Source organism: Onychomys torridus, chromosome 11, assembly GCF_903995425.1.
Source record: "Onychomys torridus chromosome 11, mOncTor1.1, whole genome shotgun sequence".
In the NCBI taxonomy this organism is placed as follows: domain Eukaryota; kingdom Metazoa; phylum Chordata; class Mammalia; order Rodentia; family Cricetidae; genus Onychomys; species Onychomys torridus.
In genome coordinates, this window is record NC_050453.1 from 11,642,032 (window position 1) to 11,662,605 (window position 20,574).

The following is a 20,574-nucleotide window of genomic DNA, read 5'->3' on the forward strand; positions in this document are numbered from 1 at the left end:
CACTGCTTTCTATAGGCTGTTTCATCACAGCAGTGGGAAGTGTAACAGATATTTATGATGCAATTTCCTTTATCTCCTGTGAAAGCTCCAAGAGGGCACAGCTTATTTCCTATGCAAAGTAAATTCAACCTTCCCTTTCTGTAAGCCACATAGAATATAGGTCCTGATGGCGGGAGGGGATACTAATTTACTAACTTTGAGGTCATGATATCTGATACAGTTATATTCTCAAAACAAAAAACGATGCTAAGATTTTGTTTTTAGGTTCTAGATGAAAACATCTAGAGAAAAGATATCATGATCAGAAAGCATTAGCAAGCTGAATGTAAAACATGTCTTTTATTTATTAGACAATAAAAGGGTTTTTTTTTTTGAGACAGGATTTCAACTACCTACAATAAAATTTGAGAATAAATGAAGGACTGGAGAGATGGCTCAGAGGTTAAGAGCACTGGCTGTTCTTCCAGAGGACCTGGGTTCAATTCCCAGCACCCACATGGTAGATTACAATCGTCTGTAACTCCAGTTCCAGGGTATCTGACACTCACACAGACATACCTGCCAGCAAAATACAAATGCACATAAAATAAAAATAAATTTTAAAAAGAGATAAAAAATGCATACTCATTGCTCTTTTCTTTAATTTTTCTGAATTAGTAAGATCAGAATCTAAGTCAGTAACACATATGGTATGTGGAAATGAAGCCAATGAAAATTTACCAAAGAGGGATTGTGATGGTTAATCTCAGCCTCCACTTTGAAGGGACCTAGAGTCACCAAAAGACAAGCCTCTGGGCATGCCTCTGGAGGGCCACATGATTAGGTTAAATATACTGGGAAGACCCATTACAACTGTGGGTGTCAACACTCCTGTGGGGTGGAGCGGGGGTCCCGGACTAGAGAAAAAGGAGGAGGCAAGCTGCTTGCAAGCATCCAAGCTCTCTGCTTCCAGGCTGCAGCTGTGATGTGACCAGGATGCCTCAGGCTCCTGCCGCCATGCCTTTCCCACCATGATAAACTGTATGTACCTTCAAGCTGTGGGTTACAAGGAACCTTTCCTGGCTTCAGGCTGCAGCACCTTCTCATAGCAACAGGAAAAGTAACACAGGGACCTTCCCCATTTAGGGGACCAAGGAAGGCTTAGGAGCCAAAGAAAACTGCATTTGCATCCTGGACTCACTCATACCTCAGAATGGCACTTGAAAACGTAAAACAGGCTAAAACCCTGACCCTGAAGCACTGTTTAGCCCACCTGTTTACCTCGTGTGTCCTTTTTCTCACAGAAAACACATGATGAAATTAAACACAGGTCTTGTTCCTATCAGAAACACATCCCATGCAGTGCAGCTCAAATGACAAAGTTCCACTCTGGTGCTCAGAGGAGCCCTGTCTGCCCCGCACTGTGGAGGCACAAGGAGCGGGCAATAGTTCCCTTTCTATTAAAAAACAGCAAATTGTTTCTTTTCAGGCCACAGCCTTGGAAAGAAATTCTGTAGGCCCATAGTGTACTTAGAAAAAGTTAGAATCATTCTGGAAAAAGAAAGCTGAGAAAACACAAAAGGTACTTAGCAGAACATTTCCTAAAGATAAACTGTTCCCTAAACAAGCTGGGTGATGAAGAATTCTTTCTTCTCTCTCTCTCTCTCTCTCTCTCTCTCTCTCTCTCTCTCTCTCTCTCTCTCTCTCTCACTCACACACACACACACACACACACACACACACACAGATTCCCCAACTTCACATAGTACCTCACACAAGAAGCGACTACTAGCAGTTATGAGACCTATGATCGAACCTTTCTACTCACCAGGTTGTACCACCATAGTGCCACCTGCCTAAGAGTTGTTAGCATCTGAGATGTTAGCTGTATTTTAGTTTGTTTGTTTGTTTTTGCTTTTTGCTTGAAACTCTGGGGATCAAACCCAGGACCTTGCACCTGCTGAGCAAGTACTCTAAGCTTAGATATCCCTTTCCCAGCCCTTTACATGGATGCATCTTGGCGTATTTCTTTTAATCTCTTCTTTAAACATTAAGTTCCTTAGAAAATGGGATTGAATCAATGCTAATAACTGGCCCATATTTCCACGACCCAGGTAAAATCTGAACTATGATGTACTGGTTTCCAAAGTCCTTTGACTTGAGTCTTATTGTTGTTGTTGTTCTGAATGAAAACTTAGAAACAAAAAAGGTTAGGTACTAGTATCTAAAACCACTAAGTAAAGTATTTTATTACATGCCGTGCCCTATACACTGGATGTTGTTACAATGTGATAATCATGTACACACACACACATATATATATATATCAGGACCTGGCAAGACCTATTTTAGCAGCAAAGACCAAGGCTGTGGAATTAATCATGCATGTGACGTTGGATTAGTCATAAACCTCTCCAGGCTTCTAGATGGACAGTTTTCCAATTTCTCTATGCAGTAGATTCATTTGGTGAGCTTTTCAAAATCTTGGCATGTGCACGCTGCACCCTAGACCAACTGAATCAAAATCTTTGGGAGGGGGCACTTGATAGACTGTCATGTGTCAGCATGAGCAGCCCTGGGGAGCAGCCACAGAATCAACAACCTTCCGATTGATTAGATGGTCATTCTGAGGATCAGAATTTCTATCCCTAAGCTGGATGTGTGGCACATGTCCATAATCCCAGCACTTGGGAAAGGAGTCAAGAAGATGACCGCTGAAAGTTTAAGGGTAGCCTGAGCTCCACTGTGACCCGGTCTCACAACAAAAACAAACAGAATGCCTATAGTGTGGAGTTAGCCTTTGGTATCAAAGTGGATGAGGTTGCCTAAGTACTGCCATATGGATCTTGGAGGATGGAGGTGACGGCTGACCACAGCAGCAGATCTAAGGAAACAAGTTCAGCTGCAAAAGCCTCCCTGGCCTCTGATGGTTTCTGCCCAAGGACCTCTTCCACCCTGGTGATCTTGTCAGACCTCCCGATGGGCTATCCCAAATAGACTAAGCAAGGAAGCACACCTTTTCACCCCTGCTCCCTGCCCGTGCCTCCTAGAGAAACATGCTTTAGAGTGAGGTGGGCTGTTTTCCTGTCAGCTTCCTGCCCCTGTGCTCATGTTTGTACCCGGCACCCATCACTACCAAGAGTTTCCTGAACTCATCTTTAACAACCCAGGTGGCCGCACCCAGCTCAGTTCACATATCGGAACTGGTAAAGACCTAGAGTCCTGCGTTGAGACCAACTTGCCCCTTCCCTCTGTTTAAGTTCCAAGAGCATCTCAAAGGCCATGGGGCCTGACGTAGAGAGACCTGGATGGACCACTCTTTCTATACCTCCTCTCCAGTATCCCGTACCATCAGGAGCTATCCAATCTCACAATACAGCAAACCTAAGCCTCTGAGAGGTCACCCTGGAGGGGTCACATGAGCTCTTTAGATATATGCACTTTAGTCTCATGGGGAAAAAAAAAAAAAAAAAAAACCTAACTATAAAGAGCAAAGGGAATAAGATAGGTGTGGAAGGGAGGAGCCTCAAGTCCATTTATCTTTCACTTGCAATGGGGCAGAGGAGGCACGTCTGTGGTCCCTGGGGGGGGGGGGGCATTCAAGACCCACTCAGAAAAGGAGCAACATCAACTCCTCTTCTCCCCCCCTCATACTTCAGCTCCTCTGCACCACTCAGGGCTGCAGCAGCCCACACCCCCTCCTTCCATCTACCCTTTTATAGCCAGACTACAATCCGCTTTCCAAAAATAAATCAAGGAGAGGCCAGAGGAAAACAAAGTTGAAAAGTTTTATACTTTCACTATTCTATCCAGGACATGAGCTGGGCAGATTTACCGTCTCATTTTCCTAAACTCCCTACAAATAAATAATTCTAGGGTATGCCCAAATTACTCAGCCTCTTGACCCAACATGTTTGTGCAATTACTTGGCACAACTGTATGCTACTTAAATTAGGTAACAGTCACCAGGTTATTTTTAGGCCCTAGCAACAACACACACACACACACACACACACACACACACACACACACACACACACACACAGCTATACCTAGGTTGTTATACTCCCTGGACAAAAGAGTATAAACTATCTTTTGACGGACACATTTCAGTCCACAGAAATAATGTTGAGCTACATATAGGGACACACACTGAGCTCTGCTGAACACTTTGCAAGCCATCGCTTACTGAGTTCCTAAGTGCTGTTGTGTGCCCCCTTTTTGCAAATGAGGAAGCCAGAGAGCTAAAGGCTTAAGCAACCTGCCCAAGGACACTGAGCAGGGGGACCAGGAAACCTCGGGCCTGCTCATTCACTGTTCTTCCTACATTTGTCCACTTTTACAGACCCAGTGTATGGCATTTAGCCTTGAGTACTAATCAGGAACTCAGAAAAACAAGAACAAAATAAGTTCAGATATAAATATGTCTTACAAGAGCATTATCACATCCCAGACAAAGAAAGGGGGATACAGTACTCCTCCAAAAGAGAGCAGAGTAAGAATATTTCACAGGGTCTCTAATTAAAGCATGGCCATCCAGTGTCCTGCAACTCTGCACTGCTTTCTAATGTATTTCAGAAATCAGCTTTGACCAAGGGAAAATGTTAGGCCAACTTTGCTCTTTGTTCAGGAGTTAAGAGGAAGGTTTGGGGGCTTTTTTTGGAGGGGGTGTATATGTAATATGAAGTTACATACTTTTATATGACTAGGTTTTTATGTACATGCCATTTTTACATTGAAAAACAGTTCAACCATGTTTGTATATTTCAATAGAAAATATTTCTAATATGAAAATGCATGGTGGAGAGTAGGAGGAAGTTTTTCATATGGATCTAACTCATTCCTCAACCATCTTTTAAGTGACTTCTCTGTCAGTCCTCTGCAGTCACTACCACCCCCCACACACCACCCAAACCCTCTGGTACAGAGAAGAGCTGTAAAAATCCACAGCAGACAGTCTAACATTGCTTTGTAATGGCATGAAGCATGTACAGGCCTGGCCTCTGACATACCATGACACAGGCGGAGACAGAGGCCCTGAGGGGTCTCCTGGATGGGAAGGGAAGCTTTTCCTTAGACTCAAGAGTCAGTCATTAACAGTGGCATTCCACATTTGAAGAATACTCATGGGCAGGTATATGACACTAAGTATTTAGCAGGCAAAATGTCTATACCACCCTGTAAAATACTCCCAGCTCCATTAAATGTATAATGCTAACTCATACATGTTTAATCTGGCTGGTAGATATAGAGGTGTTTGTTGTATACTCTAATACTTCCCTAAATGTTTGAAAATTTTGATCATTAAATTTTAAAGGCCTAGATGGCTCTGAGGGAGGGGGTGGTAGGAGACTTGCCCTTCCTACATACATAAAGGACAAATTTTCCTGAACCCAGTGTTGTTGAAAAGGAAGATAGCCTTACAAACATGACAGCAAAAACAGCAGCTCTCATTTTAGAAGGTCAAGGATTGTCAAGTCTTCTTTCTTAGGCCAGAAACCAAATTGCAGTTGTTTAAAACAACCAACATTAGGTGGGAAAGGATGCAGCTCTTTCACGGACTAAATCCCTAAAGATCTATTCATTTGGATCATTCAGATGAAGTCGATGAGAAGCAAGGGTCTGAGAGCCCCCTTCAGTGGGTAAAAATGAGACACAGACTCGGACCTAGGTCATAGCAGGGCGGAGGCTATAAATTAGAACGGTAACTTAATCCAGGGGCTTCTGTGCCTCCGATCACTTTCACCCCAACCTGATACTGCTTGACTAAAATGGCAACCCAGCCACCACTGGACTCAGACAGGCAGCTCCAAAAATGGAGAACATGGCATTGGAACTGAGGGACATAAAGGCTGGACCGGGAGGGTAGCAACCAGTGTTTACAAACACAAGGCAGAGTCTCAGAAGGATCAGGCATCTCTGAAAATAAATCAACAAGGCCTGGGGACTTCCGACCATATATTCTAACCATCTACTCCCACCCCACCAGCCACATGCTCCCTACAAAATTCACCCACTCCAAAATGGTACCATTCCCAAATTAGCTGAAATACAATCTTAGATCACCAACAAGGGGAGTGCTAAAATAAACCTCAGAAGACTAGCCAGACCAGGATGCTCTGCCTCATCCACTCAAGAACCTCGGAGAAGCTACACATCATGCTTTGTGAGAGGCGCTCACCTCATCCTTCACCTCCAGGATGCTCTGAAATTAACCTCTGGTTTAAGGAGAACAGAGAGACTCAGTAGACCATCTTCTTTTCCTCTTCCCTAACTTGGTCCTGTATTTAGACCATTCCTCCCAAAGGTACCAAACTACTAATGATACCAAAGAAGACAACAGACCCTAAATTTTCAATAAAATTCCAAGATATTTGAAGGAAAATCCCACCAAAAACTACAAATAGCCCAACCTCTACCACCAGAGCGTCTTCCAAGCTGGCCGCCACAGTGTCGCACCAATCCGAAATGACGAGCCCTCAGCGCAGCTGCCCAGGGCGCCTGGTGGTGAGGTCAGCAGCGTGTCCAGCCCCGCCCCATTGAGGCAGTCTTAACTCTGGCACTGATGAGCAAGCCCAGGCTGCAGGGATCCTCAGATGTGTCTACAGGAAATGGGGAGAGGAACCCCTTCTTCCTCACTGGTCCTCAGAAGAGACATTTTTAGCAACTGATGGGCTACCCCTTTGCTTCATAGCAAGAGACAGGATAGCATCCACTACACCTCACAATCAGCCCCATGTGTGAGTTCAGAATCATCTTAAAGTGAGGTACTTGCTAACTCTTCTTAGATTACCTATACAAAAAGGGCTGATTTTTACCAAACATATCCCAACTACAGGAGAAAAAAAAAGAAGCCTGAAAGCTGTTTGTCTTGGTTAGCCAAGACAAACTATTAGAGTTGGGGAATTTGGAGATGGTGTTTTCTCATCTGCAAAAGAAGACAAGACGAGATCATGCTGGGAGAAAATGAGTGGGGTTAAGGCCACTCGGGGATTCTAAAAGTCAACCAAACAAGAATTCAGAAGTAAAGAACAGAGCTACACCACAGAACCCTGACATACTTGTGACTCCAATAAAACTTACTGCCACCATCATAACAGTGCCCTAGAATGGAGAATCCACATGTCCCCAAGGAAAGCTGTGTCTTTGTGACAGTTGTCTACAAAGACAGCAAAGGAGCAGAGAGTGGGAAGGGACATCACAAAGCAAAAGGTGACTAAACCATGCTTCTAAGAGCACTGCCCACTGTGTCACTTAGGAGCAAAGAAGCATGGGTAGAGCTGTCCCACAAAGACAAATCCTAGCCTGCTTACCTAAGCAGCCTGTTCCAACTTCAACAGGAAAAGTGCTCAATGGAACCCAGCAAGACTTTAGGACACTGGCTGAAGATGTGACATGCCCCACTCCCCAATGGCTCAAAACACAAAGGTAGTTTCCATCATCACCAAGTAGACATTATCAGAAGAGTAATGCTTAGAGCCCAGAAGGACAGTGTTGGAAGACAAAGATGAGCAAGCAGAAGGTGCACAAGGTCAGGGCAACACTGTGTAGAAGATCAGAAAAGAGTGGATCATTCAATCCTTTTGGGGTTCCATTCATCACGTCAGGGGAAAGTGATGCATGACTCCTTGGGAAGAACCAGAAACCAACTGTTGTCAAGTAACACCAGAAAGAACAAAAGGTTGTAGGGCAGGCAGTTCATATCTCCATCCCTTCGGAGCTTTCCTCAAGGAATGGATGTATTTGGAGAAATCACAATTTTAATATAGCTTTAAAACAAAAATTTCTGCCTTTGTTGAAGATAACTTTATAAACAATGTGAAAGTCAAGACAATCAGACAGGTGAGAAACAGTGAGAATTTCTCACACAAAGAACTGGCACCTGCAGATGTATTTGCTATGTGCCATAGATACTGCCTCTTTTGGGCCATCAACATTAGTTAGTTCTTGAGAAACAAAGACTTTCCAACCCCTCACAGACTGAAACAGAGCTCCCAGAGAAGCTCTGACTGAGATACCACCTTGGCTGTACAAAGCATCGTTTGAAAACCCTATCAGATGAAATGTCTTAGGCAACACAGAAGTCAGACCCAGGCTGGGAGTTCAGCTCTGGATATCAACTCATTGCTACTTGGATTTTCTTACTATACTAAAATAAAAAGAAAAGGGTAGAAGAAAAGACAAGAAGACTGACTATTTTGGTTCACGGTGACTGGGTGGGGAAAGAGAAGGCTGCCACTTCTAAGAGAACCTCAGGAGGGAAGCTAAAGGATCAGGATGGTATTTGGGAAAGGAGTTGGGGGTCATTACCTTTCAACACCACAGGCTCTTTGCCTTCTCTCTTCAGGGACTCGAGGACTACGTGAAGTGGCTGGGACGGCATCACTCGGCTTGGCTCATTCGTATTCTCATCATAAACTATAATTTCTTTGGAAAAGATCCTCTTGAAAGAGTCTTTGCCTTCCCTACAGGAAATCAAGTCTAAGACAGTGATCTTGCCCTGCTGCAGCCTCCGCCGGCTGATCTTATCGGCACAGTTAATGTGGACAGCTCCTTGGATATGACTCTTGTTGTACTCCATGAAAGGCCTGCAGTCGATGATGACAGGACCCTGGCTGGACAGGTGACTCCTGCTGCATTTGGTCATCTTCTTTGCCAGGTCATGGGGGTAGATGATTTTTATGCTGGCTAGCTGCTTGGGAGTCCCTGACACAGGGCTGCCCACCCCACCCGCTGGACTTAAAGAGCCTGTGTTCTCACTGTTGTTGACCATCTGGTTAGCAGGGCAGGTGGTCGAGGTTCCTATGGCGGTGGTGGCTGTGCCTGCAGCAATGGCTTGAGTCTGGGTCTGGTGATCCTTGTCGTAGGTTGCCACAGTGCAGCAGCTAGTACTGCTGCATCCACAATTCAGGGAGCGGGCAGAGCCGCTGGATGAGGGCATATACGTCAGATTCGCAGCCTTGAGGGTCACAACGGCGGTGGCAATGGCAGGAGGGTGGCTATTACTGCCTGGGGTGGCAGAGCCAAGGTAGCTAGAGTCTAAACAAAGGTTGAGATCCTGAGGTCGGACAGGCCTAGACAGTGTCACTACTACCCTGTCGTCTAAAGGAGATGGAGGCATGAGGAGGCTGAAAACTGGCAATTCAAGAAGAACTCAAGAGTCTGTAAAGAAGGGGAAGAAGGAAAGAAAGAATAAAGTCATGTGACGCAGAAGGCAGTCTCATCCAGTCCCTGGGAAAGACTTCTGCATATCTCTGAGCAAAGTCAACGGCCTCCTCTAGGTGCCCTTGGTCATGATACTATCAAAGCATTTTGATGCATTCAGAGAGGATGCATCCTTGAGGGACCCCATCCATTCTGATGCTAAGTCAAAGGTTCAAATTAGAAGTGATGTTAGAAATGGTAATGGACATCCTTTCGTGGACCTGAATCAAAGTTCAGCCTTAGCGAAGGTAAAGGCACAGGGAACTGGGGACAATGAAGACAGGCAGGGAGGCTCTTAGATTTATTCTGAGCCTCCTCTCCTGGGCAGAAGTATATTTCACCTGTGATGGATGCATTTGTCCTCCCTTGCATGCATTCTATTTCACTTCTTTACTCATTGCCAAGGCAAAGAGATAAGCAAGAGCCCTGTCAGAGCTCACAGAGATGCACAGAAATGAAGGGCAGCTAAATTTACATGGGGCAGATGTCAACTTTCTGCTAATCAGGAATGTATCTTCTTAAGTCAATCTCCAGGGCTAGGAGCTAATCTTGCTTTCCGTTCTGGTGGCTCCTTTGAAAAGCTCAACACAGTCCTATTCAAAGCTTCCATGTCTTCTGTGAGCCTCTTCCAAATCAAGCCGTATGTCCCCCTTCCACTATGAATAACTGTCTTAAAACCAAGTCTCCAAAGGAATCAGGTCTGGGACCCCAACCCAGGGTGACCCATAACCCACTCTCTCTTACCCCTACTTGTCCTGTGCCCTAAGCACAGAAGGGTTTGGATTTCATCCAGGTAGTACAGACTCTGCATCTCCATTGGAGTGGCAACTCTCAAAGATTTTTTTTTCAGTCCTATACTGATATTCCTCTTGGAGACAGTATGGATTTCATGAGGGCAACTTCACTTGTCCCTTCACCACAGACAGGCTAATTAGGAAGCTGAGACTTGGTGCCCATAGGGGTTACCTCTGCCTCCCCTAGGGTGCCTGCAATGGGTCACTTCCCTCCTCTTCCTAGGCACAAGGCCACTCTACAACAAGCTAGAAATCCTCTACTAGACATGTACACAGCAAAGAAATCAAACCCCAAGCAAGAGCCACTCACCTAAACGAACTTTAAGATTGGTCTGGAAAAACATCATAGATCATCAGTCTACTCATGACCGTCACCGTTCTCTGACACCGAGCCAAAGTGTCACCGGCAGAATCCACACAAGCACACACAGGAGCACGTACCCACCCGGGTCGGCATATCCCCACTGACTCAGGTTTCGCTCACCCACCTTTCGATGGGAGCAAAGGATCCAACCTCCTGCCTTCCTCCCTCCCTCCCCATCTCACTCCCTGCTTTCCTTGCATAGTATTTTTTTTTGCAGAGCGAGTACTATTCCAGAAGCTTAACTGTGTCCCAGCTAGCCCACGAATGCAGTCAAAGTCTTTGCTATTGTGTTACCTGGTAGGGGATGTCCGGGATCAGTAGCCCATTCCCTAGGAGCAGGATCCAAGAACGAGCTCCCAGAGACAGGCTGGGACCCGCACCTCCACACTGAGTGCGCGGCTCGCTCACAGGCACAGAGTGTGCACCGAGATCTGCATCCTTGCAGCAGATAGCACCAAAGCCATCCAGTCTGGCCCGGGGAAACCTCCCACAAAAAAAAAAAAATACAAAAACAAAAAAAACAAAAAAAAACAACGCTTTCCCCCTACCCTGGTCCTTACTAGTCTCCCTTCTACCACTAAACAGGGACTGGAGGAAAATAAAGCAAGTGGTTAGAGAGTGCTCCTTCCCCACTCCTGGGGCACTTAGCATCTCCCTTCCTCGCCACCGCTGAGCATCAGCAAAGCCTTGGGCTTTGAAAACTGCCACAAAGCATTTTAACGGAACCCAAACTCATTTCCCCCTTCATCCCAGGGGAAACAGACCCAAGAGCCCAAACCTTAGGACCTTCCTTACCCGATGTGGATCTCTGTCTCTTTCTCTCTGTCTCTGTCTCTGTCTCTGTCTCTGTCTCTGTCTCTCTCTCTCTCTCTCTCTCTCTCACACACACACACACACACACACACACACACACACACACACACACACACACACACACACACACAAAACCACACGGGACCCTCCAGCCTCGGGCTCTGAGTGGCCGCGATGACTTCCACTTACTTCATCAATAAGCGCAGCCCTCCACCATCTGGCGCCCGCTCTAGCTATGCGCTCGCGCAGTGCGCCCCCATTCACTCAGCTTCATTGATCCCCAGCAGCAACACAGAGTTACTTTCTCTTTAGCCACAGCGTAAATGTAAGCTTCGGGGGGGGCGGGGCTACCGCCGAGCGACGTCGCACTGCGCCAATGAGGATCCAGAGACCGCCGCCCGCTACCTCACAGTGGCCTGTGGCCAATGGGCGGTCGAGGGGGCGGAGAAAGAGGCGTGGCCTCACCGCGGGACGGAGGCCCGCTCAGTTGCGCTTGTGGGTTTGGTGTGTTAGAACGCGGGCGGTGATGTCATTGGCAACCAATCAAAAACTTAAAAGAGCCAGCCCGGGCCCGCGCGGAGCAGCAGCTCTCTATTTACATGTAAACCTAGGCGGCAGGACGCGGTTAACCCTTCCCGGGACTGAAGTGTCAATGGCTTGCGCTGGCCGCTCCGGCTGAAACTGGTTCTTCCGGCGCCCGGGACCCTCTCCCACGCCACCTGGTGCGGACACAGGCCTCGCGGGGTCTCCATTCCACCTCGTGACTCCGGGTGGAGGCCCAGAAGTGTCCGGCCAACTTTCCCCGAAGCGGGAGTCGACTCGAAGCCGGGTCCCTCCATGGCCGTGACAGCGCCGCGCGGGACGTGAGCGCGCACAGGGCTGGCTTCCCCGCAGCCCCGCTCGGCCCGGCCCGCAGATGTCGCTGCCTCTCCGGATGCCCTACTGCTCTCCCGCGCGGCGGCTGCGCGCCATGCTCCTGTTCCCCTACTTCCGTGCCCCGGTCACTCCCCCGCCGTCCCCAGCCTGTGCGCAGGAGCCCGACTCGGAATCCGAAGGTGGCACCCAGGAGAGCTACGCGGAGGAGGAGGCTTGGCTCTACTCCAGTGGCCACTGGGGGCTTGTGCGGAGGGGCAGCGTGGGCGCCATCCCGCAAGGCTGGGCGTGGCCGGGCCCTCCGAGTGTCCAGCAAGCGCCACAGCCGCGGCACTTGCCCCCACCTCCGCCCTCCGCGGGCCTGGCGCCTTCCCCTGACACCTCCCCGATCGCCGTGTCTTGGCGCTCGCAGTCCATCCGCCCCTTGGTGCTGGGCCATCGGCCCTCGCTAGCGCAGGGCCCTCGGCGAGCCAAGGAGCGCCAGCCCGGAACTGCAAGCGCGGGAGGGAAGGAGCCCGAGCCTAGGGTGAACAGCCAGAATGAGCGGCGCTTGAGAAGCGTGGAGGAGCCCACACCTGCTCTCCCGGTTCCCCGAACTTTGGCCTTCAGAGGGGTCGCTAGTCGCAGCCTGTGTTTGGGGAAGAGAAGTGGGAAGCTGAGCAAGCCTGCCAGCACCTCGCCAGAAAGATATCAGGGAAGCTGCCGAAGAGTGACCCTAGAGTTCAAAGGAGCGGAAAAGCCTAGATGAACTATGACAAAGATGCATCAAAGAATCCTAAAGCAATAGAGCTTTTTATACCTCCCTACCCCCTCCTAGCTCAGAGAGGAAGACCAAACTGTGAAGTAATTGAAATGGAATAAAACATTATCTGCTCTGTGGAAGATTCAGCTATCCTCACTAATGGGAAGTGTTTGAATGCATGCTTCAGACCCCAGGCATTCTCTGGCCTTTGAATTAAGTGTCTGTCTAGAAGCAGAAGGTATCCGGCCATCACCTTCGCTGGTCCTCTGTCAACTGACAGTGATGTGATGTCCCTTGAGTTCTTTCACACAAGTGCACATTGGTGTTGCAAAAAGATTGTTGTGTAGCCCTTTTCTAACCCAAATACACAAATAACCCAGTTCATCACTGTCCAGGACACACCATTTGGTCCTTAGATCTTTGAGGACCAGCAAGGTCAGCCTATCGAGTTACGATGTATGTACTTTCCATAGAGGCCAGAAACTCGGTAGGCTTATAGACGAAAGGTCACAAACTATCCCATTACAGTTACCGGAGGGTACGAGGGCCCCCATTTACGGTTTGAATTCTAGGGATCGAGTCTGACTTTTGACTGTCCAGCCAGATGCCCTGTGTTTAGCTGTGTATCTATAAAACGTAAATTCCCCCACCTAGGAAAAAAAAAAGAAGGGGTGAAAAGATACTTTTGGGAATGACCATGGATGGTGAGGGAGGTTCTCTGTTGGTTAAGGACATTAGAAGTGGGGTGTTTGCTTTATAAGGCAAAGCCCCGAGGGGGGTAACGTGAGAACGTAATTCATTTAATGAAATGATTATTTTATTATAGTTTCAAACTAATAAGTTATTGCAATTTGGTTAACTAAAAATCTAAGTCATCCAGGCTGGAAAACAATGGGAAAACTGACCTAACTACTCATAATCATCAAACCTGAAGCGTGGAGTAATTACAGATTACTAACATAGGCGAAGGCGTGGAGGCTTGTTAACAGAGGCAGCACGGTTTGCATAGCTTATACTCAAGGAAGAAGTCAGATTTCATGTTTTTGCACTCTCTATTCTACAATGCTTTTATAAGAGAGGTGATTTTGTTCCTGATTTGGAGTCACAGTGTGAAAACACTTTCTGAGATGTAGCCTTTAAGTTTAACTGCATGGAATCAGTCAGCCTAGGCCGTGAACACAATCTGTATCAAACACACAGCAAAGCCTTGCTGTTCGACTTTCGTCCCAGAGAAAGAATGAAGAATCTTCATCGCCCTTGGGATTTGTAACAAGCTTGTGTTGGTTTGTAGCTTTGTTCCTTGTGCCGTGTGTTAGAGCCAAAGGATCAAGCTAACAGAAAACATGTCTGTTAGGCAGACATGTTCTAAAGGTTAAGCCAGGTGTCTAATGGCAGAATAATGAGGTCTTCAAAATAATCCTAAAGGAAAAGGTAGATTCCTGGAGATTCTAGAATTAAGTTAGGGAGAGGCTTAAAGGAAATTTGCCAAGATTGAATCCCAAATGGGGGGTGGATGGGGGGTGGGTGGGGGGTGGGGGGTAGCGCACACCTTTAATCCCAGCACTCAGGACACAGAGCCAGGCAGATCTCTGTGAGTTTGAGGCCAGCCTGGTCTACAGAGTGAGATCTAAGACAGGCCCCAAAACTACACAGAGAAACCCTGTCTCGAAAAACCAAAATAAACAAACAAACAAATAAAAAAATAAATTTCACTCATCTTTTAGTTCAAATGTGACTAGTAGATCACTTAAAAGAATTTACTTGCCGAGCGGTGGTGGTAGTGGTGGTAGTGGTGGTAGTGGTGGTAGTGGTGGTGGTGGCACGCCTTTAATCCCAGCACTCGGGAGGCAGAGGCAGGTGGATCTCTGTGAGTTTGAGGCCAGCCTGGTCTACAGAGCGAGATCCAGGAAAAGCACAAAGCTACACAGAGAAGCCCTGTCTCAAAAATAAAAAACAAAAACAACAACAAAACAAAACAAACAAAAAAACAACAAAAAAAAAACCTTACTCACCCTGCCTAGTTCTGCTGGATGATACCATTCTAGAATCTGCTTTAATCTGAAGCCATGTGGATGCCAAAGATCACTACACCAGGACTTCAGAGCCTCTCTAGGCTATCAGTTAGGATGATCTAAGGGGGTGAGACCTGCTGTGGGTCTCTGTGACCTCACCCCACCTCCACCCTTGACACAGGTGGATAGATCTACAGATCTAGAGGGGGATTGTTTTACTCGAGAGACCACAAAACAGTCTTTCTTTTAAAGACAGTCTGACATCTCTGTCTCTATTGTGTTTGAACCTCCGAAATCAGTTTACCTATAAGGCGATTAGAGGCCCAAAGAATAGAGATGACATAGCCAAAATCATGTTTGATATTGGAACTTGGCCCCAGACATCTTTTCAAAACTCAAGCCTGGCGTCCACTGGCCACACAGAGGTGACTAGCTGGACAGGGGAGTCCTAAGTTCCCTGTCTTCACTTAAACGGCAAGACCCAGTTCTCCAAAGCTGCCTTTGCTTCTGCTTCACAGACTGCCCCTGACTTGTGATGTCACAAATATCTCCTCTTCATCAGAAGAGTATCCTGGCTAGGCCCAAGGGTCATGATCATATACCCAATGTACTAGCCATGGGTTGCTGGCAATACCTTAGCCATAACTGACGGCTTCTAATTATTATCATGTGTTGCCACACCAAAGCCTATCCACATTTCCCCCATCACCAAGCTGAGCAATTATGTTTGTTTCATCCTTGGAAATCACTGCCAGGACTAGTCTCAGCACTGAGTGTGACTTCACTGAGGACCGAGGGAGGACACTGGAAGGGAAACATGCTGTGGGCATTGCTAACCACCCGGGGACTCACCCCAGCTCTAACACAGGTTGAGCATTCTTAATCTGAAAATCCAAAATGCTCCCAAATTAAACACATTTTGATCACCAATATGATGTCACAAGTGGGAATGCAGGTATGTTAAAAATGTTTATACTATCACCTCTGGGTCTGTGTATAAAGGTTTATATAGGACATAAATGATGGAACTGGAGAGATGGCTCAGTAGCTAAGGAATGCTTGCTGCTCCCACAGAGAACCTGAGTTCAGTCCCCAGCACTTATGACAGCATGTGACCAAATTGAACTCCAGTTCCAGACGCTTGTATGGCCTCCAGGGACACCTTCACTTATGTGTGTGCGTGCACACACATTTAAAAATAAAATCTTTACGAACCATAAATGAGGGCCAGGGAAACGACCCAATGGGCAAAGTGCTCTCTGTGCAAGCATGAGGTCTGAGACACCTCTCCTAACCCTAGAGCTTCACAACCAGGGCAGTTGATGCTTGCTTGGAAAGACAATGGAGCACATTAGAGCGCACTGGGACATCTAAAGAAAAATGTGCATCTGCAGGCAAGCAAGAGTTGCTAAGATTAAGTCTGTAGACAGAACAGGCTCAATATCCCAACCTCAAAGTGCTTGAGAACAGGGGTTTCAGGTTTTCTTTTTTGGCTTGTGAAATACTTATGTACAATGTGTAGCTGGAGTTTTTCTGGTCCTACCTGGCCCATGGTCAGGACAAATCTCTCTCACTCACCAGTCCCACAGCCAAGTAAACACACAGACACCTATATTACTTATAAACTGTATGGCTGTGGCAGGCTTCTTGCTATCTGTTCTTATATCTTAAATTAACCCATTCCTATAAATCTATACCTTGCCATATGGCTTGTGGCTTACCAGTATCTTACATGTTGGTGCTTATGGCAGTGGCTGGCAGCATCTCTTGACTCAGCCTTCCTGTTCCCAGGATTTTCTTCTCTGCTTGTCCCGCCTATACTTCCTGCCTGGCTACTGGCCAATCAGCATTTTATTTATACAGAGCAATATCCACAGCAACAATGAGCTGTTTCGAGGCTGGTTTAAATGAGACATGTTCCTCACAGGCTCAAACATTTGGAGGCTTGGTCTATAGTTGGTGGCTCTGTTTGGAGACTTTATGGGGAGGTGCATCACTAAGGTAGGCTTTGAGAGTTTTAAAGCCTTGCTCCACTTCCTGTTTCCTCTGTTGTATATTTGTGGTTAAATATATGAGCTCTCAACTTCCTGTTCCTGCCAAGCTTGTGGCTTGCTGCCATGCCTCTGCCTGTCATGATGGACTTCTATCCCTTCGGAAGCATGAACCCAAATAAACTCTCCTGTAAGTTACCTTAGTTATGGTGTTTGATCACAGCAACTGCAAAGTAACTAACAGAGCCAAATCTAATACCACGAAATTCTTTATTGTGTGTGCATGCCTACTCATATATGGGTGTGTTCATCTGAAGGCATGTGTGGAGGTCAGAAGTGAACATTTGGGTATTTTTTTTAATTTTGTGTGGGTGGGGGTATTTTGTCTGGATGTACATATATATGCATCATGTGCATGCCTGGACCCCATGGAAGCCAGAGGAGGGCACTGGATTTCCTGGTACTGGAGTTGTGTGTTGGGTTGTGTAGGTGCTAGGAATGGAATCCAGGTTCTCTGAAAGAGCAACAAGTGCTCTTACTGCTGAGCCATCCATCTCCCCAACCCCTGGGAAACCTTTGTAACTCACTTCTCAACCTTACTTTCAAGGCAGGGTGTGGGGTTCTTAGTGACCCTGGAAGAACTCATGGCTTCAGTTAGACAAGCTGGCCAGTGAGCCTCCAGGATCTGCCTGTCTCTGTCCATCAGCACAGATTACAGGCACACGCTTCCCTGCCTGTCCTTTTACATGATGCTGGCGATCTAAGCTCGGTCCTCATGCCAAGGGACCACATTCATGGGGGTTGAGCAACGTTGTGGTTATTTACAAACACGGACTCCTTTAAATCTCCACATTAGTGTCAGTGCTAAAGTAGCTTTCATTTGAAGATGAGGAGGTGGCAACAGCAAAGGTGAAGTGATTTACCCAAACCCATCCAGCCAGAAAACAGCAGAACTAGCCTTTGAGACCAGAGATACAGAGCAGCTCTTTGCAAACCCCTGTGCTATCTAGCCCATCCTCTTCTTGCTTTTGTGGATGTCTTCCTTAGCCCTTGCCTCCAGACTGCCAGGGAACCTTGAATCAACTCTTCAAAAGTTGTCTATTTTTCCTTTGGTTTTCCACTGGTCTTCTGGGAGTCCCAAGAGCTTAGGTGATTGGAACATGGGGGTTCTGACCTCTTATTCAAATTACCTCTCTTATTGGAGTAACTTGGAGGTAGTAGAAACTTTAGGGGGTAGAGCCTAGTTGTAAATAGTGTATAGATTATTAAGAGTGGGCCATTAAAGGGTGTGTTTTGTGTCCATTCCTTTTGTCTTCTTCTCTTTGCCTCCTGGCCACTATGAGGTGAGCAGCTTCCCTCCCTGCTGTGATGTGATTTACCACACATCCAGAAACAATGTGTAGTCAAGTCAACTGACTATGGCCCCTGAACCCCTGAGACCATAGGAAGGGTGTGCTTGAGAACAGAGAAGGCAAGGAGTGTGCAAGCAGAAGGAAATGTTGTCAAACCCAGAACTGTTGGTTTCCTAAGCAAAACTGACTAGAATGGGGTCTGGTGGTAGGTCTGTTGAGTCCTTGGCAATTAAGCATTCTTGTTCCTAAAGGTCAGTGTGACCATTCTCGGCTGACAGTGGGACTCTGCTTTACGGAAGGGAGGTGGGCTTTTTAGGGAGAATGTCCTGATTCAGATGGTGGTCACCACTTTTATACCCAGGAATTCTAGATGAAAGAGGCCAAAAATAGGCCTCTAGGAAAGTTGAGGGAGTTAATGCCGAGAGATGTTCAAGGATATGCTCAGAGTCACTCTCCCCTAACTTAGAAGTCCAAAGATGAGACCCTGTGCCTAACCTTTGTAAGGATGCAGACTTTTTCCCTCCACGAGTTCCAGCCAGTGCCAACTTCCCCTAGATCATTGGTTCTCAACCTGTGAGTCCCAACTGCTTTGGATCAGTTTGTAACAATGAAAACACATGCTGCAGATCAGATATTTACATTACAATTCATAACAGTAGCAAAATTACAGTTATGAAATAGCAATGAAATTAATTTTAAGGTTGGGGGTCAGCATACCATGAGGAGCTGTATGAAAGGGTCACAGCCTTAGGAAGGTTGAAAACCACCACTCTAGGTGTTTTAATTCATGCATTAACTTAACAGGCCCCCAGAGCCCAGATGTGTGAGCAGATGCGACTCAGCTTGTTTCTGTGAGGATGTTTGGGGACAAAGTTAACATTTGAATTGATGGGCTTTGAGTAAAGAGAACATTCTCAAGAATGGCGGTGAGCCTTATCCAATAAGCCCAGTGTCCACCTGAGTCAAAAGACTGATCTCCCTCAGCAAGGGGGGTTCTGCCAGAAGGCATTTGAGTTCAATCCCAACCTTGACTTCCCTAGGCCTCCAGCCTGGTGGCTGACCTCCCAACCCTACAGATTCCTTTGAGTTTTGCCATCTTTCATATGGCAAAAGCCAATCCATGGAAGAGGGAGGGGAGAGAAGAGGTGAGGGAGAGAGAGAGAGAGAGAGAGAGAGAGAGAGAGAGAGAGAGAGAGATCTATCATCTTCCTCCCTCCCTCCTTCCCTCCCTCCTTCCTTCCATCCTTCCTTTCTTTCTTTTCAAACATTCCACTGACTCTGTTTCATCCCAACTGCTCCTTTTTCCCTTTTGGAGGCACAACAAACCCTAAAATATAATCATTGTATTCTGTCCTTCATTCCTGTCCTGCCCTACTAAAAAGTACTTAACTGAGTTCGTTAGCCCCTTTTTTTTTTAATTTTCAGGAGTTTAAAACTACCCTGAAGGGATGAGGAAGATACATTTACCAAACTCAGGCCTGACACAGTAAACAAACACTCTCTCTACCTTTTGTTAGGGGAACGTAGGAAATCCAGGCGTGCTTTCTGGCCGTGGGATTCTGAGGCAATCTGAAGAGCAGACAGATAAGTACAGATAGATTTCGCAGTCTCTGGCTTGTGCTCATTCTGCCTGAGGGAAGGAAGATAGAAATATTTTCCTTTCCCCAAGTGCACATCTAATCTGTACCTAAGCATTCTGAGTTTTGAACCTGTCAGGAGTTCCCACAGTTAAGTACAGATTGCTTTCCCAATTTTACAGCATGCATTAAGGAAAGCCACTTTAAGACCTGGTATTACTGTTGACATCTTATTGTTGCTAGTTCTCATTACTTCTGCTTCCCCAGGTTAATTGGCATGCTGTGGAGTCTTTGTAAAATCTCAGCATACGGACCCACCCACTGGATAACTCTGGCGGGGACCAGGGTTCACGAAAGCCAACAGCCAAGCAGAGCGCCCTTGATTTTCAAAGCCTCTTGATGCCTGTGTTTCCCCAGCTCTCTCAAATACAGTATTCATCTACATCCTCCTTGGGTTCTGCTCCACTGGAAACTACTGATCGATTGTTTGGGCCTGTGTCTCTCCAACCCTAAATGAACCTAGATCATTGGGGGACCCAACACAAGTCAGGAGTGACACCAGAGATTCTACGTTTTTCCATTCAATGTCATGTTGATTTAAATTTTTTTTTCAGTACTGGGAATCAAACCTAGGGCTTTGCACGTGATATGTAAGCACCTCACCCCTGAGACACTTTCCAGACTCCTTAATGGTGCCCCTGATGTTGCTGGTCCATATATTATATGGGTTTTATCTAAATCCACACTGTTGGATAGGAAGCCAGTAGCCAGTTTAAGTGGTTAACCACTTAAACCATAACTAGTCTTAATTAAGAAATAATAAAGTACAAAATATGTCTGCTAGATGGCTCAATAAAAAACAGCCCATCATAT

The 20,574-nt window shown here is 46.6% G+C and overlaps 2 protein-coding genes across 7 annotated transcripts in view; one reads left to right on the top strand and one right to left on the bottom strand.

The window, feature by feature from the left end:
• Positions 1-11,456, bottom strand: part of Dusp10 (dual specificity phosphatase 10) — an 82,172-nt gene extending 70,716 nt beyond the window's left edge. For 3 of the 6 annotated variants that reach the window (XR_004946233.1, XR_004946232.1, XM_036203075.1), the window contains exons 1-2: positions 11,344-11,456; positions 8,290-9,141 (exon numbers count right to left, since the gene is read on the bottom strand). Coding sequence is in view for 4 of the 6 variants with exons in the window: in XM_036203075.1 (XP_036058968.1) it covers positions 8,290-9,100 (811 nt within the window). In the remaining 2 variants the exon portion in view is untranslated. Of the gene's footprint in view, positions 1-8,289; positions 9,142-10,287; positions 10,345-10,635; positions 10,810-11,136; positions 11,156-11,343 lie in introns of those variants that run through there. The other 3 variants (XM_036203078.1, XM_036203076.1, XM_036203077.1) reach the window with 3 other exon arrangements.
• Positions 11,457-11,841: 385 nt separating this feature from the next.
• Positions 11,842-12,862, top strand: LOC118593541. Its single transcript, XM_036203083.1, has one exon. It carries the CDS (start codon positions 12,071-12,073, stop codon positions 12,773-12,775), a length of 705 nt encoding a protein of 234 aa, XP_036058976.1. The 5' UTR covers positions 11,842-12,070; the 3' UTR covers positions 12,776-12,862.
• Positions 12,863-20,574: the final 7,712 nt, after the last annotated feature.

What these genes read in the sequence shown, in the direction of transcription:
- LOC118593541 (XM_036203083.1), top strand. Translation starts at nt 12,071, where the DNA reads ATGTCGCTGCCTCTCCGGATGCCCTACTGCTCTCCCGCGCGGCGGCTG.